A 26,864-nucleotide genomic window follows, 5' to 3' on the forward strand; every position below is an offset into this window, starting at 1 on the left:
TCGACTGCGTAGTCGGTGGACGCATGGATATTTGATCCCCAGCGTGTGCCGATCATTTTAATGGCACCAATGGAAAGAAGCTTGATTAAGCTCCAACTTAAATATTGCGTGCGAAACAAGGTTCAACATTTCAACTCACCATCCTCCGGCTCTCGTGAGGGTGAAACCAAAACGCGAATCCCTGTCGACTGAGACTCGAATCCCTACTATTCCGAGTCCTTGTTCCGTTACTACTTGGCCGCGCATCACAGCTACACGACTGTTACAAATCAAATATGTAACGGGCGACGATTCTCGGACACGAGACATTAATTTACGGGGAGGCAAAATATTATCTGTGGTAACTTTTTGTTTTTTCATGTGCAGGAGATGATAATGGAAAATAGTCGACCATCGGTCAATTTCGATTCGAGTCACTGTGAACGAAGATTTTTCACAATTCTATCGAGCTTGATGAATCGTATTTTGAGATCAATCAAAATCTATTATTTTTTTAGAATTGCCACTGTAAAAGAAATTGTTGAAAAATAATTGTCGCGAAAAATGTCTGCAAAAATATTTCTACAAATATCACGATAATTAAGAATGCACAGTTTTTAAAATCCCGCCTGAAAATGCGAGATTCGAGTTTCCCTCGATTCAGCAAAGTTCATCCCGAATTCGAATTTTTCCCAAAGTCGACGTTCTCGTGCAATGAATGTTTATATGTATGTATATATATATAGGAGCAATATATATACATATTTCTATATAAATAAATAAATTCTCACGCTGTAGCGAAAGGAGAGTGCGCCCTGTTAAATTTCGTGTTATTTTCCTTCGCATACTGTTCGATCATTTATTCAAGCACGTACGTAAAAGCCACACGAGTGTGATCGAAAAAGCCCGATGGCCGAATATCGAGTTTGGAAAGCGAGCGAGCGATTGGAGATATTTCATACTCTTTGATTGGCAGTCGACTCTGATCTCGATTTTACCGAGGGCCACCAAAGATATCGAATCAACAACAAACAAAAACTATTGATTACAATTCACATTTCTTTCCAAGTCTGTGTGTTTCGTTAAAAAAAATGTGATCCACCGGCCAGCGTGAGAATATATTTGGGGGTGAAGAGTAAAAAATGTTGAAAAAAATTTTTTTTTCAATCAAGACAACAATCTATATATACGTGCGCGAATATAAATACATTTTTTTATATTTATGCACGTATATATACATCGTTTCTCGTCCCGGGAACAGGGTGTTGCTTGACGAAATCGAACGCATGCATATGTCATGTATATAATAAGATATATGTATAGATTGTAGTCAAATATTGGGATCAGGATGTTTTTTTTTCGTTCATTCATTTCTCTTTTTCGAGCGATGTTTTGGAGACTTTTTTTCTTTTTTTGTTTTCTTTTTTTCTCTGAAGCTTGGTCATAATCGAAGCGATCGAAATGTGTGCCGATGAAAACAATGTGAAATCAAGGGAGAGAGACATTCATTTATATATTTGTATATGTATATATATAAATATGTATGGATAAATATATATACATACATTTATATATAATATGCCTGTTGGGGATTCTTTGTATAGTTTGTTAAATGCATGTATATAGGTCATATAAAATAAAAATATATATAGTATATATATAAATATATTTATAGTATATGCGTGCCAAATATCCGTTGGTTAAATTATCCTACATGGACGTGCGGATATCGCGCAACCAAATAACAAGCTATACAAGTAGTATTATGCATCGGTATTTTCGTTCATCTTTGTTTTTTTTTGTTCCGTATATACGCATGAGAAAAAAATTTCACATTCGTTCGAACCCAAGTGGTGGTCAGACTGTAGTAGAATTTGTCATGTAAATTATTCGTTTTTTTGGTTATATTCTTATTCGTTCCATTCAAATATGAGAGTAGTGATAAAAACGAGCAAAAGTGTGAGTAATCTTTTGAGAGTTGTGTGTTTGAAGTAAGAAACGAGAAAGAGAGTTAAGTTTTTTTCTTTTTGAAGAAATGTGTGGTTGCTGTTGAAAGAGATTGGAGTTGTAAATTGTTTGGTTGATTTAATAGTTCGAATAGTGTGAGAAGTAGCAGCGCAAAGAATCGACGATTTGGAGACTAGTTGAGAGTGTGCGTAGGTCAGTAAATTAATGGTAGAAGATTTAAAATCGAGTCTGAAAAAGTGGGTCTGAAAAATCGGTCGATTTAGAGTGAAATTTTTCATACATACGAAAAAATCATTTTGACGATTATATATTAGTATGTATGATCAATTGATGACGAGTTCCTAATGAACTGTGAGTAGGAGAATATATACGGTGTAATTTTGGAGGATCGCAATGCCCTCCTGTTCCATCGGAATCTCTAAAAAATCAGTACAAAAAGCTCATTTTATTTGTGATTAAAGAAAAAAATCAAACGATCCCATCAGGCTGGAATTTTATTTAAAAAAATTATAATCCCAGTGCCATTTCAGCTGTTGCTCGTTTTCCATACATCTGCGGGGATCAAACAAGACGGATTGCTGATCCTCCACGTACGACCACTGCAAGGTGGCCAGGCAAAATCTACTCAATGTCGATTCAACAACAATTATTTATCGCAAGTTATTATTCGTTGCAAATTTGACTGGTGATAATTCTCTTCATTTTTGAGGACCCATATCCGTGTGCATATGTCATTCGCAATAGTATATCACTCCGCGAATCTTGTAAAAAAACCAATTCTGTTGTTGAACGAGAAAAAAAAAAGAAAATTTTTTTTTTTACGTCATTTGTTAAACGAACGAAAGAACGAGTGGTGACTTTCTTATTGTGATTCTATTCGTTATTCTGAAAATACTTATTGCACGATTCTAGTCTCATTGTTTTTATTTAACTTTCACATTTCGTCGGGAAATTAGTATTCGCGAGTCAGTTTCATAAAACTACGAGTGCAGTCATACTTTCATCTATTAATGTGCCTCTAAGATACATATGTATATATAAACAGATATTAAATCGATATATATTTATATATATAAGTAAATATATATATTAATCAACAGTGAGATATTCGTCTAAATTGCGTATGACTCGTGTCTCTCTCCTTCTTCAATTTCTGCTTTTATCCTCGGCCCTCAATTCGTCACATTACCGATTCAACGATTAATGTTTAATTTGTACTATTATTTATATTTAAATGTTCATTTTAAAACAGCCTCCGTGTTATTCGACACAACGAAGAGAGATAAAAAACCATGTGAATTCAAATTCGTTGCATTTTGAGAGTAAAATGAGAGAAATGAGAATAAAAAAAAAAAAAATGAAAAAAAAATAGAAAAAAAAAATGGGAATTATCGAGCGTGCGAAATTTTCTTTCGTTTCCGTAACTAACTCGCTCCGACGACGTTGTCGCATTTTATTGACCGTAGTATAGATTGACAAGACGTCGTTGGTCGGAGTCAACGGGACCGGGGGGTTTATTAAGTTTCTTTTTTGGTTAGTTTTTCTTCTCTTTTTTCTTCTCTGGCATTTTGGGATTTGAATATTTAAGGAGAAATCGGGAAAGACAGACACAAGGGGGTTTTGTTTGCGGGGGATCGAGGCCGTTGCCATGGGGGTCGAGAGGAAGGATTTTTGTTCGCCGCGATTCGGCAGGGGGCTCGGAGGAAAGGGTGATTTGTGAGAGGGTTTCATTTTGACACAATTCAAGACGGTTCAACAGACGCAGACAAGGGACGAGGAGAGAGGAGACTTTGGATTTGTAGTATCCTTTTCTTTCGTTATTTCGAAAAAACCTTTTTTATCCTGATACGTTATTGTACTTTTGTCATTTTCTTCTTTTCCTTTTTCTTTTCTTTTTTCGATTGTTCGTCATTCGAGTCCTGACTCGTGTTTGCCGATTCGTAATTGAATGAAAAAAATTTTTAAAACACGTGTTTGCGCGCGTGTGTGATTGTTTGTGATTATTTTTTGCGTGAGCTTATTAATTGAATATGAATCAAAAAAAAAAAGAAAAATGAGAAAATCTGCTGAACGTGTACATGAAAATGTGTGCCAAACAAAGACGAGTGTTGAGAAAAAGAAAAAAATAAAGTAAAATAAAATAAAAAAGAAAGAAAAAATACAAAGTAATAATTTGAGAAAGAAAATTTGTTAAGTGTGTGATTGGCGCTCGATTAATTTCAGCGGTGTATCATAATGCTAGGACGTTCACTATAGACAGGTTCGACAAGGGTACACAAAGTGCAAGCCTGGCAACACAAACAACACAAGACCAAAGGTTCTTTCATCATCTCCTCGTCTTTCGTAACATTCTTTTTTCCTCTCGCATCTTTTTTTTTCTTATTTCCTTCAAATTTTTCATTTTTTGCTTTCATTTGTATATATATTTGTATGTATGCATTTAAATACATACATACACATATATATTTATTCGAAAAGAAAGAAAAAAAAACGAATACAGGACTATAAACGCACTAACGGGGAACAAGAAGACAAGACATAACAGAAAAATAAGAAAGTTTGATAACGTAAAATTCAACAACAATCCGAACGACATATCACAGATAAACACAGAGACAGCTCGTACAGAATTCACGTTTTTATTTATTGTTTTGTGCTTGTTTTGCATATAGATATTTTTGTACTATTGAGTACGCGATTGATGATCTTGCAAGCTCGGGTTACGCCCAAATTGTGAGAAACTTCATAAATTACGTTGATTTTTACGGTGAAACAAATAATACGATCGATCGTAAATGTTTTCGAAAAACAAAGCAGTGTTGAGTCGAGGAGAAAAAATTTTTTTCAAATATGTTTTTCGTCAATATTAAAAATAACGTTTTTATGCAGTAGCAGAATGAGATAAACAATGACTGAGCGTGCCCAGAGCTCGAGATCGTGATTACGAATCAAAATTGCGAAAATGTTTGTAATTCGTGAGTGAAAATGTGTGTATGTGTGTGTGTGTGTGCGTGTGTGTGTGTGTGTTGAGTATGTGATAATTAATAATAATAATACTCGAGAAGTACGAGGAACAAGCAGAGAATATATAAACAAACCGGGCAACGCAACAATTTTGTAATTTTTTTTTTTTTTTTTCCCAAATTAAATATATATATGCCGAATGAAGTAATCTTTTTGATCTCGTCCGAGCATATACATATTTAAATGTATATAAAGATAGACAGAGCAAAATAAACGAAGAACGCAAAAACGTCGAAGAGACTCGACGAGGTGTTGAAACAGCAGCAAAAAAAAAAAAGTAGAGACAACGTACTTCATTTCCGTTTTTTACTTTTATTTATCTTTGAATATTTTTGTTGTTCATTATCAGCTCGAACGAAAGAGAAAAGAAATTAAAAAAATGAATATAAATGAAATGCAGGCCAAGAGAGTATATACGGAGCCATTACGAAAACATGTAAAGATGGATTTTTGGTTAACGAGCGACGATGCATTGGATGAGATATTTTTTTTTTTTTTTTTTTTTTTTTTTTTTTTTTTACGGAACGATGTTTTTTTTAGCGAGAGCTGAGCTGCAACTTACCACTGTGTAAAGGAATTCCAGAACGCACTACGTGTGGGAAAAACCAACGAGAAGAAAGGGCGTTACCACGGTCACAGAACCCGCTCAATTTGGCGGGCAAACAACACAATGCTTGTACGAAACATCGTTCGTCATACGTGAAAAATAAAGAACGATTAAAAGCCCCTGCAAAATTTCGATCCAATCACATTTTTTTTTTTCATACTTTTTTTGTATCGTTTTTTTCCCAGTTTTGGGCTACCACCCTCCATCAAAAAACCATCGCACCTCCAACTGGTCCACTGCTACATCGAATAACGTCCAGTCTCAAATTTTTTCTATTCAACCCTCTTCCATATTTTTTTTTCATCCGAAGCTTTACTGGAACTAGTATTCATGGAAAAAAAAGGCTCACGTATGACGGTACGATGTTCCGTACGACATTACAGAAACAATATAGACGTAGACACACTAATCAAGCGTACCCATCGTACACACAGACACGGTGGTCCTCAGCTCCCATTCACGCACATGAAAAACTCCGTTCACTCTCCCATTCGTACAACATATAGTGGTACATAATAATGACAGACACAAGTTGGAAACTACGCAACATACATTTAATGACATTAATGAAAATAAGACAATTTTTTCAAATGGAGATAATGACAATGACGAAACTCAAGATAAAACGAATAATCATAATATAAATAATAAAATACGTATTTATGTATACGAATATACATACATATGTATGACATGAAACTCGAGGGGTCGAACGTATCGGTGGGGGAACAAGTTTTGGAGTAACTTTGTGAAAAACATTCTCATCGATCCTCTTGAACGTGGTTTATTAATTCCTCCAATCGCCCTGTTCTTTAAAATTCTTCGTGAACATACTCGAATTTGTCGTCTCGTCGCTCATATATATTTGGATCTGAGTTTTGATCGAAAAGATTTTCAAGGATCAGTCTCTACATTGAGACATGATTCTTAAGACTTTGCGTTTTTATTCGTAAATTCAAAATCGCGAAACGATTAAAACGAGAGTGGATAGCAAAACGAGTGATTTATTGACAGTGTGTTCGAATCTGGAAATTCGGACTTTTCGAAAGTCCCGAGCGAAAGCTTGTTTTTACAGAGTACATTGTCACCGAAATTCGTTACCACGAGATAAAGCGTTTCTTAGTTATCGATCAACAAAGAGCTGCAACGAGGGAAAAACTTTGGCGTCTCACGAGATGGTTCGTATCAGAGGAGTTCGAATATTGAACGAGCTTTAAGCCTCCGGTTCTGGCTTCTGGCCCAAATTCCAATCCATTGAGGAATGGTATGGTTTTCTTTTTTTCTTTTTTCGACTGTGAATCCTTTCAGCGTGACTCTAATATCTTTGGGCACCTTTTCGATGAAAAGTTTACGTCTTTTTCTCAATTTTTTCTTTTTTTCTTCTCAATAATACACTTTCGTACATGTGTGTATGTCCATTCTCTGAAGATCTTGATTTCGCAACTCTCTTGACGAAACGAGTACTTTGGAGCACGTACTAGGGGTGAACGGAGATGAAAACCAGCGTGATTTATATACTCTCCGAGCTACCTACTATTCAAAGTTTTTCATGCATCGCTACGCCCGGCAATTTAAAATGGAATCTTGAACTATCGTAATTCACACTCCGAGGACTTTTATATTCACATTGAAATAAACACGTACGTTCATGTCAGTTCGGTAAAGGGATTTTTTCACCTGAAATGGTCTCGTTTCGATTCACTGCCTTTGGCGCAGCGTAGGACGTAGCGAATCGAACGATTTGATCGATTTTTGTACTCGAGACTTTCGAGGATCGATCGAGGAAAAAAAGTCTGATGAATTTCATTAGCTCTTGAAATTATTTCGTGAATAATTCACGTGAATTGAGATTTTTGCTTATTCTGTTTCCATAGAAATGGTCTTTCGAGCTCGTTACGATTGGATTTTCACTGTGAATATGCACCGATACGTTTGCACGCGTAGTACACGAGATTAGGAGGATAAATGAAAATCTGTGAGAATACGTGAAAGGAAATTGATTCCAGCAATTTCAAACTTGTGTCTACCATGATAAAAGTACTTTACGGAACGTAAGGCTGAATCGAGAAGTTCCAGTCGGCCTCGATCCCACCGTCAAGTAAACAATTTCACTGCGTATTTTGTTATTTTATTGTAATAAAATGAGTAAGCCAATGATGAAAGCGGATGAATTCGTGTACGTGAAATTGGCGCGAATGGCCTTTCGATTCGGGCCGTTCGTTCCGCTCAATTTACGATGATTCCATTTGGCACGAGTTCGACAAATCGACATCGGTACGATGATCGGTTTTTACAAAATTTTTCAAACATTACAGCTACATGAAATTGTTTCTTATTATTTATTTATTATTATTATTATTTTTTTTCAGTACTGACGAGAGGCAAGGAATAAATTTCGAAAGAAAAATTATGTTGGATCGGAAGATTGAAGCGTTAAAGCAAACAAATAAATCATATCGTTGTAAATAATAAGAAATTTTTCGACGTCTCTGGCCATGGATCATTGTAGGCTTTCACAAGAATATTATATATACTTGGGAAAAATATAAATACCGTTTTCAAAACATTCGCTCCTGTCATCGCATTCGCACTCTCGCTCACGCAAACTTTTATTCTCTCTATTTCGTTTTCTCTCTTGCTCTTTCTCTCTCTTCCTCTTTCTTACTCTTTCTTCCTTCCTTTAATATAGCTATCGTAAACGAGCCATTTTGGGGCTCTTTCGGCTGTGGGTGAGTGGTGGTCTTTGGTAGTGGTAAGGGTACACATATAAGGGTCAAACACTAGACAAATTACACGAATCCCCCGAACGCAGTGGCACAAAAAGTGGTCGAAAAACATTATTTATTGTTTCTCCATTGTTTTTAAAGCTTTAATGTTTAACTTTGTGATTTTCTTTTGTTTTTTCTTCGTGTTTTTGACCTCTCGATTTTACGATGATGCACCTCGCACAGCAGTGCCGAACGAACAGTTTAGTTACCGGGGTTTCTCTGTCTCTCGCTTTCTCTCGCTCTCTCTCTCTCGCTCCCTTTCTCTCTCTCTTTCTCTCTCTCTCTCTCTCTCTCTCTCTCCCGTTCCTTTTTTCTGTTCGTTATTTTTATATCCCGAATGTTGTCGAGGTCCTTGAGGGTACGACGTCGAGTTTCATGTGCATTTTATCCGCAATTTCCACTCTCCACGCGGTGATCTCGTAAAAACGATCTTTTTTTTGTTTTTTAAACGAACGTAAGATTTTCCGAGGCAATTTCCCGCGTCCTTTTAACCCAAAAGCCATTCGTATCCATCCAAATCTCCGAGGAAGTTATACGAATAAGAAAAATTGATTTATCGTCTCTCTTTTCCCGACCGCGCCAAGGTTTATCGAATGCTTCAAAATCAACGACTCGTTTAACTTCTTTCTTATTTATCACTCTCTTTTACTCTTTGGCACTGTATTGCATCGATATTGCGTCTGCACTCGACGATCGGACTTCCTTTGGTCTCTCACGCTCTTCCATGCTTTCTCGATGCTCCTCGACCTTTCTATTTGTCCCTCGAATGATTCCGATTCCCTTTTCTTTTCGTTACACAACGTTAAAACGTGAGTTTAACCATCCGATTTCAAAAATTACCTCAAAGCGAGAAACGATGAAAATCCCTTTCGCCCGGCGTTCGCGACGTTTTTCGACGTGTCACCATCCCTAGATCAAGTGCCCAATAAACTTTCCTCAAAAAAAAAAAAAAAAACAAAAAACCTCGAAAAACGCTCGTTTAATTCCTTCCTAACAATTCCCGAAACTCTAATTAACTGAACAACGCATTATTCGCCAACTACCACTCAAGCGGATATCATTTTTCACGAAATTTTTTAATCTACCGAAAAGCCGGGTGCTTCACTTTGCGAAATCCAGTGTGATCGTGAGAGCAGCCGTTTAGTTAGATAAATATCAACGAGAAACAGAAAAATTTACAATTCATCTAAATGGATGGAAAACGAATTGATTGTGACGATAAAGAATTGGAAAAAAAATTTTAAAAAAAGTTTTGTTTTTTTTGTTTTTTTTTTTTCACTAAAAAAATAAAAAACCAACGCTAGACTCGTGGAAAGAGTGCGACGAGACGGAGATAGTCCTTCGGTCGGCAGCGCGTTACCGAGGCGATCGTCGATGCATCTGACATTCGGGGGAGGGAGATATTGGCGGGTCAAACACTGGGAATAGGAAATACACGTATATTATATATATATATATATAAATATATGATTCATGATATTAATATATATCTATATGTATTTATATATATATATAAATGTACGCGTACACATTCGATGTTGGTTGAAGAGGGTTCAGCTGGCGGGTTCGGAGGTGGGTTTATTTTTGTTCCTTTCTTTCTTTTTCTTTTTTGTTCTTTTCTTTTTTTTTTTTTATATTCTTTTTTTTTTTTGCGGTGGCGGTCACCCACGGCAGGTAGGCATTTCTCACTCAACCAATCTCGAGACTGTTCGACCATTCGTTTACGATTCGTATGATGATATGAGGAAGATACGAAAATATCGATTTTTCTCTTAGTAAAAATGATTGAATGATGTTTTATTGGATTTAAGTAGTTAAATGTTAATATCGTTCATTTGATGAATTTATTGATTTGAATTATTGAATTTATTCACGTTGTTTTTATTACTTTTGGAATTGTTGTTGTGATCGGTCAGATGGTTCGATGATTGATAATTTTATTCGTAACTATTCGTATGAAAAAAATATGTTGGATAAAAAATGGTCAATCGTTCGTTAATGTGAGATGAGATATTAACTGGATGATTGTACGGGGAGAACGAACGACAACGGTATTGAGGAAAAAACAACTTTTTCTATTGGCATTTTTGAATTATTTGGAGAGAATTGAATAAAGCATGAGATTGGGGTATCGATATGAAAAATTGTCAAAATTGAGCCGTTTGGAATGCACAGGAGTTTAAGATTTCTTTTTTGTGATCGTTTCGTGCCCGGACGTCGTTGCCATTTGATCGTAGAAACGAAAATAATTCAGTTGGAGAGATGATAACGCACGCGCGCGCGCTCTTCTCGTTCGGTTTCAGATTCAACGAGAAGCGATTTTTATTGCTTTCGAATATTTGACAAAGCGGGAATTCTCGTTCATTTATCTCTCTCAATCCCTTGTTTTTTGGACCATTTGTACGGGTTTTCAGGCCCGTTGCATTCTTTTTTATATCCCCGTTCTATGTTTTTTTTTTTTCAACTCGTTTTGTCCCGCTCTCCAAGACTAGGATTTATTAGCATGAATCGCCAAAAGAGCAAAGATAAAGTTTCGATTGTCAAAGAGATATTTTCTCTGTATACGCGAGCGCCCGCGCGCCCCTCGATTCTCACGAATTTTAATTTGATTCACGATTGCAGATGTGCTCGATACTCTCCGCTTTTTTCTTTGACCCGATTTCAAATCTTTTTCCGCGCGTCTCAGATTACGTTAAACAAAGTAAAATATTCCTCCGATTCGTCCGGCTGAATGGAGAAAGAAAAAGAAAAAAGAGCATTTTTCTTTATCGAAAAATTCGGAATATTTATTTGTTATTCCTTGGCGATCGAGCCGTCGAGCGGCGCTCCGCGGATCGTTTCCCGTCCACAAATACGAGCGCGCTCGATCATATTTAACGCCCCCTTCCTCATCCACCACTTTTATCTTCTCTCCATTCAAATGGCAACGCGCTCGTTGGACACTCGTTTTTCCAAGGAAAACAATAACACTAAAGTATGATAAACGTTTGCTCAATAAAAAAAAAAAAAAAAAAAAAAAGAGAGAGAAAATCAATGAAATCAATGCAAAGAATCGTTTCGAATCGTCGAATGTTTGTCTCGAGAGTTATTCGTGGAAATCTGTTAAGAATTTATTTTGATCTACGGTACGATTGAACTGCCCGATTTCTCGTACTCACATATTAGTTTAAAGTTAATATTAAGTCGGCAAGTACTCGAAAACCACCTGAGCCACGACCTTGTCATTCTTGTAATCGTTACTCTTTTTCTTCTTCTTCTTTTTCTTCCATAACATTATTCTTTCCTAATATAAATATACGAAACTCGAAATTTAAGTTCGTCGTTACCGGCTCGACGTAACTTTGTTTCTTGTTCCTTCCCCCCCCCCCCCACCCCTCCCCCACCCCTCCTCATTTCGTGCGTGAATTTTTCATCATGATGTTTGACAGATTAATTGCCTACCTTTCACTGTACTCGTCCGTGTGGGCGTAACTCTGGACGCTCTTTTCTTCGATGAGGAATTTGACTCTCTGGAAAAAGGATGCGGTCACACTCGGCGGTTGTTTTCGCAACAATACTTCGACCGGATCGCTGCTCACGAGACACATCAAGTGCTCGGCACAAGCCGGATGAGCGCAACATTCGCTGTCCGAACAATCGACCATACCATCTGCGAAAGAAAACGACCGATGTGAAGTTTTTTCATCGTTTTTTCTGGACTTCCCTGTTGCTTTGGTTAAAAATAAAGTGGATGGAAAACGATGCAACGATATTTCGGTGAAATTCGTTTTGCACGGGGCGTGAGTAACGAATTGCAGGAAGAGAGAGATTAATTCGAGTAATTTGGTAAATCATTGGACTCGTTAATTCGCAGAACATATTCAGTTTCCTCAGTTATAGGCAACACAATAAAAACGTCCGAGGAATTATAACGACTCTTCGAAATTTCATTCGATTCGGCACGCGAGGAGTGCGCGACGCTTTTTTTCCTCGAATTCTGAATAAACCATTTCACACCTCAATCAATTGCGACCGAGGCCAATAAATAGTTGATCTCGGAATATGCGTGTTCGCTGTGAGAATAATTACTTTTGCACCACGATGGCCAAATTGAAAGGACCAAATTGGAAGGAATTAAAGCAAATAATAAAATAAAACGTACCGTGATCGTTGTCAATTTCGTCCGCGCATTCCATTTCGAGACCAATACTGCAATCCCTGCCAGCCCAACCAGACGAACACTCGCAACTGTACTCGCCGTCTTGCAACGTGCATATTCCGTGTCTGCTGCAACCGTTCTCGCAACCGGCTGTTTTTTTGGGTTTTTTTGGGATTTTTTTCATTAACACGAAAATAATTTCAATTAAACAAGCCCATGGGTAAAGTTTCATTGAATCTTAATGGAATCGTTTGAGCGCTCGTTGTTTGACATTCTAGTTGTTAAATGATCGAACGAAATTCAAAGTTTCATTGGCAAATCAAAGCTTTTTCGTGTGTTTGTGTGTTTTTGGGTTTTAAAACTCACGTAAGGTGCAGTGCCTTCCGTTCCAGCCCTGGCTACAAACGCACGTGCCATTTTTGCACTGTCCATGCTCCGCGCAACGGGCGTCGCAAGGCTTCTGATCGCACTGAGTTCCCGTCCAACCGTCGTGGCATCTAATTGACGGAAAATCGAGGTTTTCGAGATTTTCATAATTTTTGGATCTTTAGAAATCTTAGAATTAAACGAATCTCACGCGATTCGTTTTTAACGATATTCGAAAATTTGGAAAAAAGACTGACTTGCAGCGTCCTTGTTCGCACGATCCGTGGGGTCCGCATTTGAGGTCACAGCTCGGCTGCGAACAATCGACGCCGGTCCAGTGCTCCTCGCAGATACACGATGCGGTTTCCAAATCGTACGATCCGTGATCCGAACAGCCTGGTAAACACTTGTAAACTCTCTGATCGACCTGGTCGCATCTCTCGCCCTGCCAGCCGGCTTTGCAATAACACTTTCCGGCGACGCACGCACCGTGGCCGCCGCAATTCGGATCGTGACAGTCCGCTGGATAAATGTTACACTTTTATTAGAATTTTGTTGTACGAAAAATCAGGCGAGGAGCCAATTTCAAAATGTGGAAAATAAAAACAGGAAAACTCGGGATCCTCGTTTTTGATCGTGAATCTTTGGGATTCCCAGGAAAAAGTACGAAGTACGCGAAAAAAGATCGAACATTTTCGAGTATTTTGATTAAAAATTGGAAACTGCTCGAGAGAAAACGAAAAAATGAGGAGCCGTGGGAATAGAAGGAAAAATTTCACACAGTCGAGTATCTCGCATCTCTTCCTTTCTCTCCTCATTTCATAAAGTCCCTATCGTTAATTATCTTTGCCAAAGCCAGAGAAGCCCTTTCCATTCGTGTCCTCAATTCCTTCTATCTTGATTTTTCCTTTTTCTCTCCCTACTGTGGCCAAGATCGAAGCGGAGAGTCTCGAAGATAACTGCGAAACTTTGAAATCTCGCAGGCGAGCCTCCTTTCTCTCCCTCCTTTTGCTCTCCCCTTCTGTCTTACGAGGGAAAATTTTCGCTAGTCACCGAGAGACGTAGCAGCAAACCGGCCACGTCTACCGAGTCCTGATTACGGCCAGACAGAATGAATGGACAAACTTTTTAAATTATGGTTTGGAACAATCGTCTCTAACTCTTTCGACTCGTCCCCGTCCTCCCCTGCCTATTTCGTTCCATTTTTGGTTATTACGTGCTCAAAACAGCTCTCGAAATGGTACCGAGCTTGGAGGAAACAGGATCATTCCTATCGCGTCTCGCAGCAAAGTTCAGCCAAATCAGCAAGATCTTTTTCCCCCTTGAAGTGATTTTCGATTTCAAAATCGCAGCATCATCTTTTTCTGAATCTGCTATATAATTCATTGAAAACTGTCAACGTCCAAAATCTGTTAACGTCCCTTTGACATCAATAGTTGAATGATTTCGTTCCGTTAGGAATATCACGATAAAAGGAGGACCGGAAACGTCGCATTGCTTGTGCCTGGCTCGAGTCCGCATGACTCGGAGTTTCGAGTGTTCGGTCGCGAAGCTCGGTGTCGGCAATTTGTGTTAAATTAACGGAAATGGTTTGTGAAATTCCATCCGTAAAAAGAGAGGTAGCAAAGAGGATAAAGAGAAGGAAGAGAAGAGGCGAGGAGAGATTCGCTTTGGAGAGGAAAGGACGTGTGAAGGAGAGGGTGGGTTTTGATGCAGGTCGTTGTCGTCAGTTCGTATGTAAATTCGTCGTCGTCGTTACGTCGAGGAAGCTTTGCACTCCGGCGAAAGCATTAATTATAGGTCTTGATGCTCGGGAAATGCTAAATTCGCGGGGTTAGCTTTCTCAGCTGTACCATAGAATCCGATGTAACTGTATATTCGCTCGACATGTATTTCTATATCTATCGCTATGTATATAATGAAGCTTTTCTCTATCTCGCCACTTTGGCTCGCTAATATCACGAGAATATCTTTCCGAGGGGAGAGCGGCAGGACGCACGCTTGAATTATGGGGATATTAATGCTCTCCCGTGGACAAATATGAAGAAATAATATCGCATTCGACCCGGAATAGATGCACATTCGTTAGGAGGAAAGACCGAGAGAAAACGGAGTTTAAACGATCTGAGAAATCGGCCCTCTCACTCGGCCATCCACATCCGCCCATTCATTCAACCGCGACCATCTCGAGGTACCGCTACGCTGTACGTATGCGTCCACAACGAAAATTTACGAGCTAATGATGCAAAGAATCGAGACAACATAAACGTGGGGAGGAGTATTAAATGTTGCTGAGAAACGATTTATACATTCTAGTTTTCGCTACTGCGTTTTGCGAGCGAAAAGCCAGAAAAACGATCGAAAATCTTATTAGCTAAGTGATTGAAACGCCTCGCGTGCGGCTCAACGCCTCCTGTCGTCGTGTCAATAAAAAAACTGCTCAAATCAATGAAAAAATACGACCCGCGCATCGTTCGTTGATTGATTACTAAATTTTCACGTCTTTGGGACTGTTTTGTGGTTTTTGGGACACCTTTTTAATAAACGAGTCCGTATTACCGTTTAGGAACTTTGGAGGGAGCAGAAAAACTCGTGATAAATCGACTTGAACTTTCTCCCAATCGTCCTCGCGCATGAGCGATCATAACGAACAGCTGATTCGTGTCTCGCAACCCTTTTTTATAAAAAAGCACTTGCGAAGTTGATATAAGAGCGGAGAAGAATCGAATAACTCGTAAAATGAACTTGAAACCAGTGCAACAAATGAGAGTTTGGTAATGGGAAAAAAATGTTGCAATGTCGAAACAAGTGAGCTCAATGGAGATGAAAAATTGATAATTTCTCGTGAGCTTATTTAAAATAGACGAAATTCGTTGATAGGACGAACGGAAGAGGGACAATGGATGGAAAAAAGTGTTCTCAGACTAAAAAAACGGTGAAACTCACCCTCGTCGCAAAAAGGACCCTTCCATCCCGGCACACAGACGCATGATCCACGGACGCATTGACCATGTTGATTGCAATCAGGAACTTGACAATCACCAAGTGGTATATCGCACTCGGCACCTTTCCAACCATCCTCGCAATGACAAACTCCACCCCCGTATTGGCCGTGTGACGAGCACAAAACTGGGCACACGCTTTTGCTGCAATCAGGACCCTGAAAGGACGGAAAAATGAGCAATCACTCAAAAACACAATTTTCCCTTTTTTTCGGTGTTCTGGAACACTTGAAAAATTAAGCGAAAAGCTGGCAGAGCGAATTGCCAAAAAACCTTTCGAAATAATCAATTCCCCGAATTTCATCGAATAATTCGTCCTCCCTGAGAGCGAATTTCGTAAAATTTCTCAAAGATCCCCAAAGTCTAAGAATTTTCGAGACGATTTTTATGAAAACTGACCTGATAGCCGTCGATGCAATCGCATTTTCCAAGATAACAAGATCCCCGCCCGCTGCACTCGTTAGGGCAAGTAGTCGAGACGCCTTCGGCCTCGGTGACGATGAGGGTGACTTTGTACGACTGCAGTTCGTCGTTATAGACTGAGAGAAACCAGCGACCGGTATCGAGATACTGGAGGAGGCTGACGTTGACCAGCATTTGCTCGGAAATTGTTCGCTTTACGAGAACGTGCTGATAACCGAGTCTTTGCCGAGTGTCCGAGTTGGCCGGCTCCCTCGAAGTCCTGGCTCGGTCGAGCGCCTCGTTGTGACCGTTTCCCCCGGCTCTGTCGTTGTCTCTGCTGTTTTCTTTCTCCTTTTTATAATCCTGATGAAAATGCTGGCTGCCAGAATCCTTCATGAAGCTGACCGTGTCCAGATCGGCCTCCCTTTTCAATCTGTGATCGACGCGTCCACCCTTGACGAATTTGACAAAGTCATACTGCGTTACACTCGGCGCGACGTTCCGTCTACCGTAAACGGCAAAGTTTGCGCCCCACGGTAACGTCAAATTCAACCTTATGAAGGCCGGCTGTTTGTTACGAAACTCCGAGTTCCAAAAGTGATAAGGCGGTATCACTGCCGAATGAGCTACATTGTATGCTTGAAGTTCCAAAACCGCCGGCCATTGTTGAGCCGACTGCTGTATCTGCGGGTCGCTCTGCTGTTCACCGGCGTTATTGTCCGACGAACTCGAATGCTCCGCCGTACTCGTTGGCAATGATTCTACCGTGAAATTCACACTCACTTTACTTCCACAAACTTTCATACTCGTACCCAAAATATAAACCTTTTCCCCCACTGCCGGCCAGCAGAACAGCCGGTTTCATTGAAATTTAAGCCAAAACGTCGAATCTGCACAATTCGCAAAGGAAAAATCTCACGAAATTTTCAATAAATTACTTTTCTCCCATTTTTTTCATTCATTTATCGCATTCGGTATGAAAATCTTGCAACAACGATGCATCGAAGAAAAAACTGGCTGTTCTGCACCTTCTGCATCGTTCCATGAAGATTCTCAACGTTTGACAACATTTTTCGTAAAATATTTTCCTACGTACGAGATCTGCGAATAGAATAAAAGTGTTTTTCGCATCAGACTGACCTTCCGTTGGCAATTGCGTCGATATCGGATCATGTACGTGAGCATTTTCGTGGGTCACAGCTTTGACGTCTTGGTCCAATATACAATTGGTGCTATCGATCGATCGCATCGAACTAACTGCTGAAAATAAGCAAAACGAAAACGGATTCTCTTGAGACATGTTCATCGTAAACTTCTTCTCATATATTTAAGTGGCAAAAAATAAAAGAGAGAGAGAGAGAGAGAGACAGACAGAGAGAAAAAAAATATAAAAAAGACACAAATGAAAGAGAGAGAATCGATAAAATGTAAATTGGTGAGATTCTCCGGAGAACTATTCGCCGAAGAGCCATTAAGTTGGTAGTTTTTCAGCGATATTTTGTGGAAATGGTAAAAGGACAGTATCCTTCGTTATCCTAACCGGTAATGTGTGCGGTTGTACATTACATGCGGAATGTTGGAAGGTCAGAAAAGAGAGCCAGAAGATAAAGCGTGTGTGCAAGTACACGAATAGAAAAATATAGGTCGGTATATACATATATCGAATATCAATTTGGGGAGTGGGGAGGGAAGATTTTTGGCTCGGGGATACAGCGAGCTTAGCGAAGCTTTCCTAACGGATATATAAATTCGACTGCGATGCTATATTCTCTTCCTCTTTATCTCTCTCTCTCTTTTGCTCCATCCTTTTGAATTCCGGCGGAACAGTTCTAGATTTCCCAGGGTGGTCGCTACAATTTAACCGGACGAGGGAAGAGCCGAAAGGGTGTGGAGAGGGGGAGCGGGGGAGGGCTGAGGAAGAGGGAAAAGCGTGCGGTCTACTCGCGCCTCGCGGCGGCCTCGGGCCAAAAGCGGAAGTCCGCGGGCATGAATCGTAGATCGTTGCCGCACCCAATCTAAAGTACCGGCTTGTACCGAGAGACCCTTAAATTCAGCGTTGTAAATCAGAGCCTCGAGATATCGAAACTTTAAATATGTAAGTATTTGTACATCGACGTGCGTGTGTGTTGAGGCGTTTTTTTTATTGTTTTGTAAAGCGCGGTTGCTCTGGAATAGCTACTTAACGGGAATGTTGGATTTTTTCAGTTTATTGATAATATTGAGTTTGATGAATATTTGAAAAGCAAATATTGCAAGGACGAAATAATGATCGAGTTGAACCACGGACTTTGTGACTTCCCGGGGAAACTGTACTGGGGAAATGACTAAAGAGAGTTTTTCATGCTGTTAAACTTTTATTTCTTTTCCCCCTCTTTTTCAACGAAAAAACGTAGGGAAAAAGAAATTTAAAAAATAAAATAGAAAGAGAGAGGGAGATAAAGTACGAACGTGAATCTGGTCGTAAAAGTTCGTACGAGCATGATTTTCTCCTCGTCTCTTTGTGCGAGCAAAGGCTTCGAGAAAGAAAAAAACAAAGGAAGAAAGAAAAAGCGAACGTTTGTCCGATTCGTGACTGCTTTTTCTACTGAAGTGGCAAGAAGTTCTCACTCCGTTTACCCGATGCAGGTGCCAGGCCTGAAAAAATGGGCACGTCCGCGGCCGGACTCCGACAAATATTTACTCGCCATATCATTTTTATTCACTTTTTCTTTTATCGCGGGGCTTATTCAATATGAAAAAATCGCTTTAAACATTTTGAGCGGTGGCGCAGCTCGCCGGCCTCGCACAAAAGTTCGTTGCGGGTATTGTCGTTTGATAAAAATTCCAATAAACTGGTGTCAAACAGCGGACTTTTCGTTCTCTCGGGTAAATTTGATTCCAACGTACATACTCGAGCTTTTTTCAGAATTGGAAGCAAAAGCCGTACACGGACGCGTGTGTTTGGCGCGCAGTCGTCGCTGTGTTTGCCAATCGCTATACAGCATCTCTACAGCTTTGTGGGTCCTTTTTCAGTCACGGAATGCATTAAATTACTTCACAAAAAGCGTTAAATAGCCCATCAAACGGATCATGTGCGATTCATTTATTCGTCATTTATTTTGCCGTGATGAAAACTCGTCCTCTGGTATCGCACAAATCGAATTATCAGATCGTGGGACGTCATCGCGATGCGAATAATCATATATTTGCAATCATCGGACATAAACTCCTCTGTACAAACAGCTCTGAATGTGATCGCAGCTCCGGCGCTGAATCCCGAGCCCGATAGCCCGCTGCCGATGTTTTTCGATCAGCTCCTTCCCTGCGTTGAGCTATTGATTAACAAAGTTCGAGGATCGTCGCGTCTTTCCTCGTTCGTAGTCCCAAAACGGTCGAGGCTAGGGGGAAAGTTCGCGAAAGCAAAGAGCATCGAATTTCCTAGGAGCCAAAACAGCTGCTTCGTATAGCTTCACTAATTTGATGAAAGTGGATACAAAAAATTGGGTTTTGGCCCTCGCGCGGACAGGGAACGACATTTGCCAACGTTTTCAATGGTAAACGTGGTTTCAGATACTCTGAAAATATTTCATAACCGTCGAAACTCAAAATTGACGCAACAAGTTTTACCAAAATTATCTTCCTCGCACGAGACTCCAAGTTTTAATCCCCCTTTTTCAGGTAGTCGGATAAGCCCGTTTCGCAAGCACGCACGATGACAGGCTTTTTTCGCGTTAATACTCCGAGACGTGGTGGGAATATACTCCGAGACTGCTTATTACAGAAACTCTTGAAGGGGTGAAATATCGAAAAGGGGCGAGGTGAGCGAGGGGGACGATGGTTTAAAAAGACATCGCGTACGATCAGCGAAAAAGCGAAACTTTTTCAATTATTTTCTCGCAGTCCGCGGCGAAGGGGAAGGAGGGAGGGCGAGGGGGCGGGAGAGAAATGAAGGAAAATGGATGAGAGAAGACGCGTTCAGCCACCAACGTTTCCGTACATCGATGGCAGAACTCAAATTCCTCTGATATATTTGAAGATTATCGAGCAGGATTATCCGCTTAATCCCGTCTAGCCAGCCGGAGCTTTCGGCAGTTTTAGGTGGGGAAATGGAGGCCTGGTAATCGAGAATGGGAGCGAGAGCTATCCGCACACGACGGAGATGTTATTATCGATTTTTGTACCTGCTTCAAAATCCCTTAGCTATATACACGCCGAATTATTTCATCGCGCGTCATAAATGTGCCATTATTTCATTCCACTGAATTCTCTCCCCTAAATTCGTGGATTTTCTGCTCAAGAAAAACACGCGTTTTTTCACCTGCTGATATTAGATTTCCAAAAGAACAATTTTCCCTGTAAAATCGTATCGCGAAATCCAAAGTGAATTTAAGCTCAGACGCCCTTTTTTATGGGCCCCCAGTTTGATGAGAAAATTCGAAAAACGTTGGCAAACTGTCTCGTCGTGAGCTGACTCGCACGTTCGATCAGCCGATTGTTCATGAGTCGGGACAGGAAGCGAGAGAGGGGGAAGCATAAAGTCTGCGAGTGCTTTTAAAATTCGTGCGTGGTGCACGATTTCGAGGATACAAAAGTTTGAGCGTGCTGCGGGCGATGGCCCAGGATGCGCATCTCCGTCGCGATGTGTGTGCTCTCGAATGGCGCACGAAATGGCAAAGGATGTGAAAGGGAATTCGGTTCTTCGTCGCGCCTGATCGAATTCGAATCCTCGAGCAACGTGAATCTCTATATAACACGAGAATAAGGGCGCGTATGATCAATAAATTTGTACGGACCAGCGAGTTTTCTGTTCGGTTGTATTTACCGGACACACGTTGACGGCTCAGGCAGGCCGCTTGCTCGGATCGTCTCGAGCAATTCCATTTTCCTCGAGCGTGTTGAGGCTCCAACGAAATAAAATGGCTCGGTCGTTGTTGCCGTTTAATTCCTTACTGCGTAATGAAAAGTAAGTACGATAGTGATTCGAAAGGCTGAAACCATTTGTTCAGCGATAAAATAGGTTGAAAGACTTGCGCTGCGTGTAGAAAGTTATAGCCGACGAAGCCTCCCGTTTATTTTTCATTCCCTCGCTCAGCGCGCGGGGTGTATTTCCCTTTTTTCTTTCGCATTTTTGTTTCCCCGGTGTACGACAGCTCGAGAACTCGGACCGGTCGCAGGCTCAACGAGAGGCGAACAGGCAGATTGAATTCCCGACTCGATTTACCGGAATGCGGGAATAACAGCTGCCAGCATTTCGGCCGGAGGTCTGTTCGTACCCGACTTTACTACTGTGCGGTTGCGGAGTCGACACGGGGTGTCTTGGAATTCGGGCTCAAGATATCCTGCCGGTGAATTGATCGAGAAATTTGAAAAATCAGAACACTCGACGATCCTCTTTATTGCGGGGGCGATTTCGCGCCAGGTGTGAGCCGCTCCGAATCAACCAATCGCTGACTCCCGTGGGCGTGGCATGAAAGTAGCAGGGGAAAGTGCCACTTCCATTGGCAAAAGTTTGCAATGGACAGGAATCGAAGGATCGATACGAAAGCAGAAAGGCCAGAATGATTTTGTAACTTCAGGCCTGTGCACGCGGATCCGTCGAATGAGCTTTTATCGAAGTTATTCTCGTCTTCCCCGGCAGTAGAATCACCCGACGAATCCCATTTATTTCCTTACTCCACGAGCTATTTCGCGGACCTTGACCGTTGCGAAGGATCCTGAAAAATATTCGGCCAAAGGATCTTCTCGAGAGACACACGAGCCGAATACCAAATTCGGATATTTTCCTACGCCCGCTTTTATTCCTATCCTTCAACTCGCCCCTGTTGCCTACCATCGGAGGAGTCCATCCCTTTTGATGGATTCGCCTGTCTACCTGTTTATATTATACTTAGCTCGAAGATGAATCGACTCGGAGCGCAAACAACGTTACGTAGCCCGCAAAATTGGATCTTTTAATAGAAACCTAAGCCTCTTTTCATACAAAAAATGTGGCCTCGATTTTTAGGAAACTCTCTTCCCGGTTAGATTCGAAGGGAAGCCAAAAACAAAATATCTCGGAAGCATGAAAAGATGGAATAAATGTCATTCTCGTCGCAAGCGAATGTCTAAAGTGTGCGAGAGCCAATCATGGAGAAGGAAGGGTGAGCAGAGATGGAACTGTCGAAGCAGCCTGTCGATGCGCTCTCTCCAAACTCCACGTTCCCGGCTTTCTTCTATTTCTTCTTTTTCCACTTTCCTTCTTCCTCCTTTACTTTATTTTCTCTCCTGGTGTCTGGCGATTCCTGGACTTATATCGACAGCAACGAGGACGTAGATACAACTGGCAAGGCGTAACGATTATCGGACCAGTGTACCGCTGTATCTTTCCGATTTCTCGTGTGTATCTACTTTGGGAATCCCTCGTGAAATCCCCCTCACCCGCTTGTCGACTCTCGCCGTTGAGCACAGCATCAGTAACTACGGAATCGACGCTCTGTCTCCGCTCTCCGGATCGAAAACACTCGACTTTATATTTATTTCGTTCGGTTCGGCAGCCCACGAGCCACACGAGCTTCCAACACTTTATTTTTCTTTTCTGCACGCCAAGAAAAAGCGCACGAGAGGCAGAGAGAGAGACAGAGCAATACGATTTCTCGGATAAAGGGAAAACTGATTGAAAATAAAAGTTATTTTGCTTGCCCATGAAAGCTCGAAGTTTCTCGAGCTCGCTTTTTCAAATTCGTTATTCTTCTAATCAACATTTCGACAGCGTTGCCCTGCTCTACTTGTTAAAACTTGAAGTTAGAAGAATTTCGAACTCCGTTTCAAACTTAACGGCAAACGCTGTGGGCCATTTATTTTCCCGTGTATCGGAGCATCTGCAATGGAGGGGAAGCGATTATTAAGATGTTCAGGATCATTAGCGTTCGGGGATCTCGTTAGAGCCGAGCAATTTTTCGGCTCATCGAACTCTCCCCAATCCCTCTCCGCTGCGTCTCTTTCCTCCGAGTTAATTGGGGATGTGGAGTAGTATTTGTAGGTACAACTCGATACTCGAGTCCGATTTTTTGGGAGAATAAAGTCTGGTTTTCGGGCCACGACACGCCGGTGGTTATTTACTGGTAAATTTCAAATGGAAATGCCTCGGTTGAGCGTTGGATATCACATTTTGGGGGATTTCGTCGCCATCGATTTAATGAGAATGAAAAGGAGGTGGCTTCATTGATTTCTAATAACGCAACAAACTTACCAGCGAGATAAGCGAGGATGGCAGTCAGAGCCACAGCGAGCAGAATTAACGCGACGGAGAAGCATTTCCACGAGCATCTGTGCTGACATCGCTTGTCGATGTGAAAACGGGACGGCGAGTACGGCGAGTAATGGGGCACGACTGCGGCCTGGAGAGGAAATCCAGGCATCACCCGGGGCTGGCCTGGAGTCCCGGTGGTCCCGGTGCCCCCGTTGCCGGTCCCGATCCCGCTGGCCAGCGAGCCGAGAGTCCCTTGTTGTTGCGAAGGTGGCATTCTGAAATCATCGAGATAAGAAAGGCTCCATGAATGACGTGGAAAAACAATAAAAATTCGGAGCTAATTGGTTCGAGTGATTGTTACTTCGAGACGATAAATAGTTGACGAAACTTTCGGGAAGCGCTCGAAAAACATCGGGAAAGGATTGAAGTCGGAAGAAAAACGGGGAGAATCGTAAAAGCAGAATAAAAAGAGCGAAAGAAACGCACCAAGGTGATTATATCTGCTCTCGAATCGCGGACAGAGCTCACGCGGCGGATGAAGCTGTGTTGCCTCCAAACGTGTCGTTCATTGACGAGGGTTGGGGCGTCAAAGGGGAGCGAGCCACGGGAGCCCGGGGAGCGGTGAGGAAGAGCGTGTGTTCGACTACCGGGTACGTCGACCCGTGTCACTCGTTTTTATCATCGTCATCGTCGATATTTATGGTCCGAGTCTCCGGCAATATAAACGGCGGTGCGCGCGCGCGCGCACATACACAAACTCGGTGGTAGCGACGCGATGAAAAACACGTGGGTGTTGAATAACGGGTTTACGAGATGGGAGTTACATAGTGTCGCGAAAATGAAAAGGGTGAAGTGAAAGAACAACACAGCTTAATGCCTTTTCGGCTGTTGATCGGGCAAGATTGGACTTTTATTGGTGAGCTGTGAAAATTTGTGTTCTCGCGAGCGATAACTCCGCAGGGACAAAATCGCGCTAATAAATTTACAATTTAATTCGTCAGCGACGCTTTCGAAAAATGCAAGTTTTATCGAAAGTAGAAGGAATGGAAGTGTTGGATCGAATGTGTCATTGCGTGATGATGACAATAATAAAACGTACAAAAAGCATCGGAACGTTTAACGCGAGAGAGGAAATTCGTCGAAGAATTTCAGGCTCATGATACACCGGCTAAATATGCTTAAATATATATGCGCATTCCGATGAGCCTATGTAAGTGACAAAGAGGAAGCTTTTTCGACAAAACGCTTCGGAGTCTTTTACCCGCGGGCTTCCTCCTCGCTCGAACGCGCCCCGAAATTCCATTATAATAATTCTAGCGTGAAGAGATATATTCAGGGGTGGAACATGCGCGGTCTTCGCCCCCGCCCCCTTCTCCTCGTAACAACCACTTCCTGCGAGAAAGAGCCACGAAAATCTTGGCGGAAAGAACGAGGAGGAGGCTTCGAGGGAGAAAACACGAGGTCGCGAGTGATATCCGGCGTTTGAGGATAACCGTTAGGAAAAGCTAACAATGTCGTCGGTCAATATTGAATGTTTCCCCTTTGGTTAGTCCGTTATATAATGGAAGGTGCGAGAGACGCGAGGGATAAAAGCCCCGTGAGATGGCGGCCGAGGTTTTCCTCGGCTTGAGGGCTACCGACGAATAATAAATAAATCGATAAATGTGGAACTTCTTTTCAGCTGGTCCTTCTATTTCTGCCAACAAATTTACGTTTTGAGATTTGACATTCACTCTTCCTTTAAAATTCTCCGTCTATTTATATTTTTAGATCTGTAAAATCCGAGTTCAAGAAACGAGCTTAAGGTACAACGATATTTTTCGAAAATTTCAAAAGACGATACTTTCAAATAATAATTTTATTATTTTGGAAATATAATCGACGGAGAACCAACATTCAGTCAGTTTTCCTTACGAATTTTACAGCTTATGAAGTGAGTTTACTGTCCAAAGTAGTAGCGAAAGAAAATATGAAAAGACGAACGATAAAAAAGTTTATCGGAATGAAAATGGTCGTTTTGGAAAAATTGACAAAATAACGTGGCGAAGCAAACGAACGACAAAATATGACCAAAAGATCGAACTGACCTCACACGCCAACGTACATCGAATGCGCAGCGCTGCCAAACGTTACCAATCCATTTGTCGTGTAATCCGAATGATTGCTCGTCAAATATTTTTTAATATTTCAGCTGATTTTCAACGGTAAGGTTCAAAAACTAAAATACGTAGGTATTCTTGAAAATCCATGAAATACAACGATCGATTTTTTTCTTCCGAAACCTTGGATATAACTAATGAAAAAATTCAATAACTTTTAATGTGTGTACGAATTTCGTGTCGCGGAGTGGCAAGTGTCAGAGAAAAGTCGATACTCAATAATTAATTTGCTGCTAATAAACTGTGCGGTAATTAGCCTCCAAATTTTGCAAACGTACGTGTTCATTTTTGCCTTGAAAAAGTATCATCGCGCCTAATCTTGGACAGCGAATATTCGCCCATCTGCCTTAAACTCATAATTGTTTTTCCTGTTTCTTTAGTTTTATAATTGAATTTTAAAGAGCATGAGAATCAATGAGTCAACGAGGACAAGATTATGCTAATCGTCGTTTTCCCTAAATTCAAAAGCTCGTTAGATCAATCAATCAGGAAACAAAAAGTCACGATATTCTCTCTCGAAGGAGTTTATATAAGTGTATAGAGCGAGCGCGAATGGTGGAATTATTCACACTTTCGAGCCTCGAGGGTTGGGCTATAACGAGAAATAAAAAGGGAGACAGAGAAAAATGTGGAGGGAGGGCGAGCGGTGCGATGAGAGGAGTATAAACGAGAGGGAGAGAGAGAGAGACGGAGCGAGATGTAGAAAACCGTTGAGCGCGAGGCACTGGCCAATAAATAACTTTTTCCTCAGGGATCATTAAGTTAAGAACAGAGAGACCGGCGTGGCAGAAATTAATTCACTAAAAGAGAGTATCGGGTCGCTCGGGGGTGTTCTCGTCGTTTTCAGCGACCTCGTCTCTTCCCTCACTCTTTTCGTTTCTCCTTTCATCTTGCACAGGCACAGAGCCACACACACATCCATTTGTGTTTGTGTCTTCTTGGCCGCTGGCAAAGAGTCTCGTAAGGAAAAGTCTAATGGCAGAATAATGGAGGCTTTTTTGTTCTGCGAGAACGTGCCAGAGGAAAAAATGCTCGTCAGATACACTGTATGAGATTTACATCCGAAGATGCGGCTGCGCACGCCGAGAATGCTCGCCTCGCGATGATAAAATTCTACTTTAGCTCTCTTCGGGGCACTCGAATTTTTATGATTTTGATAATGCGACGAAAAACAAATGCCTCACGTTCCTATGGAGCGCACCTTGCGTCTCACACACACGTGATGCGTATATTTATATTTATGT

General features: G+C 41.2%; 1 protein-coding gene across 8 annotated transcripts in view; it reads right to left on the reverse strand.

Moving 5' to 3' along the window:
- The window catches only part of Ten-a (tenascin accessory), a 468,764-nt gene that overhangs the window by 11,935 nt on the left and 429,965 nt on the right, over nt 1-26,864 (reverse strand). For 6 of the 8 annotated variants that reach the window (XM_043413134.1, XM_043413136.1, XM_043413138.1 and 3 more), the window contains 10 exons: nt 23,462-23,736; nt 17,395-17,514; nt 16,252-17,015; nt 15,797-16,010; nt 13,108-13,372; nt 12,851-12,981; nt 12,488-12,634; nt 11,788-11,995; nt 5,534-5,560; nt 140-259 (listed from right to left, as the gene is read on the reverse strand). In XM_043413134.1, coding sequence (XP_043269069.1) covers nt 140-259; nt 5,534-5,560; nt 11,788-11,995; nt 12,488-12,634; nt 12,851-12,981; nt 13,108-13,372; nt 15,797-16,010; nt 16,252-17,015; nt 17,395-17,514; nt 23,462-23,736 — 2,271 coding nt within the window. The remainder of the gene's footprint in view (nt 1-139; nt 260-5,533; nt 5,561-11,787; nt 11,996-12,487; nt 12,635-12,850; nt 12,982-13,107; nt 13,373-15,796; nt 16,011-16,251; nt 17,016-17,394; nt 17,515-23,461; nt 23,737-26,864) is intronic. The other 2 variants (XM_043413137.1, XM_043413139.1) reach the window with 2 other exon arrangements.

This window comes from Venturia canescens, chromosome 2, assembly GCF_019457755.1.
Source record: "Venturia canescens isolate UGA chromosome 2, ASM1945775v1, whole genome shotgun sequence".
Taxonomy (NCBI): domain Eukaryota; kingdom Metazoa; phylum Arthropoda; class Insecta; order Hymenoptera; family Ichneumonidae; genus Venturia; species Venturia canescens.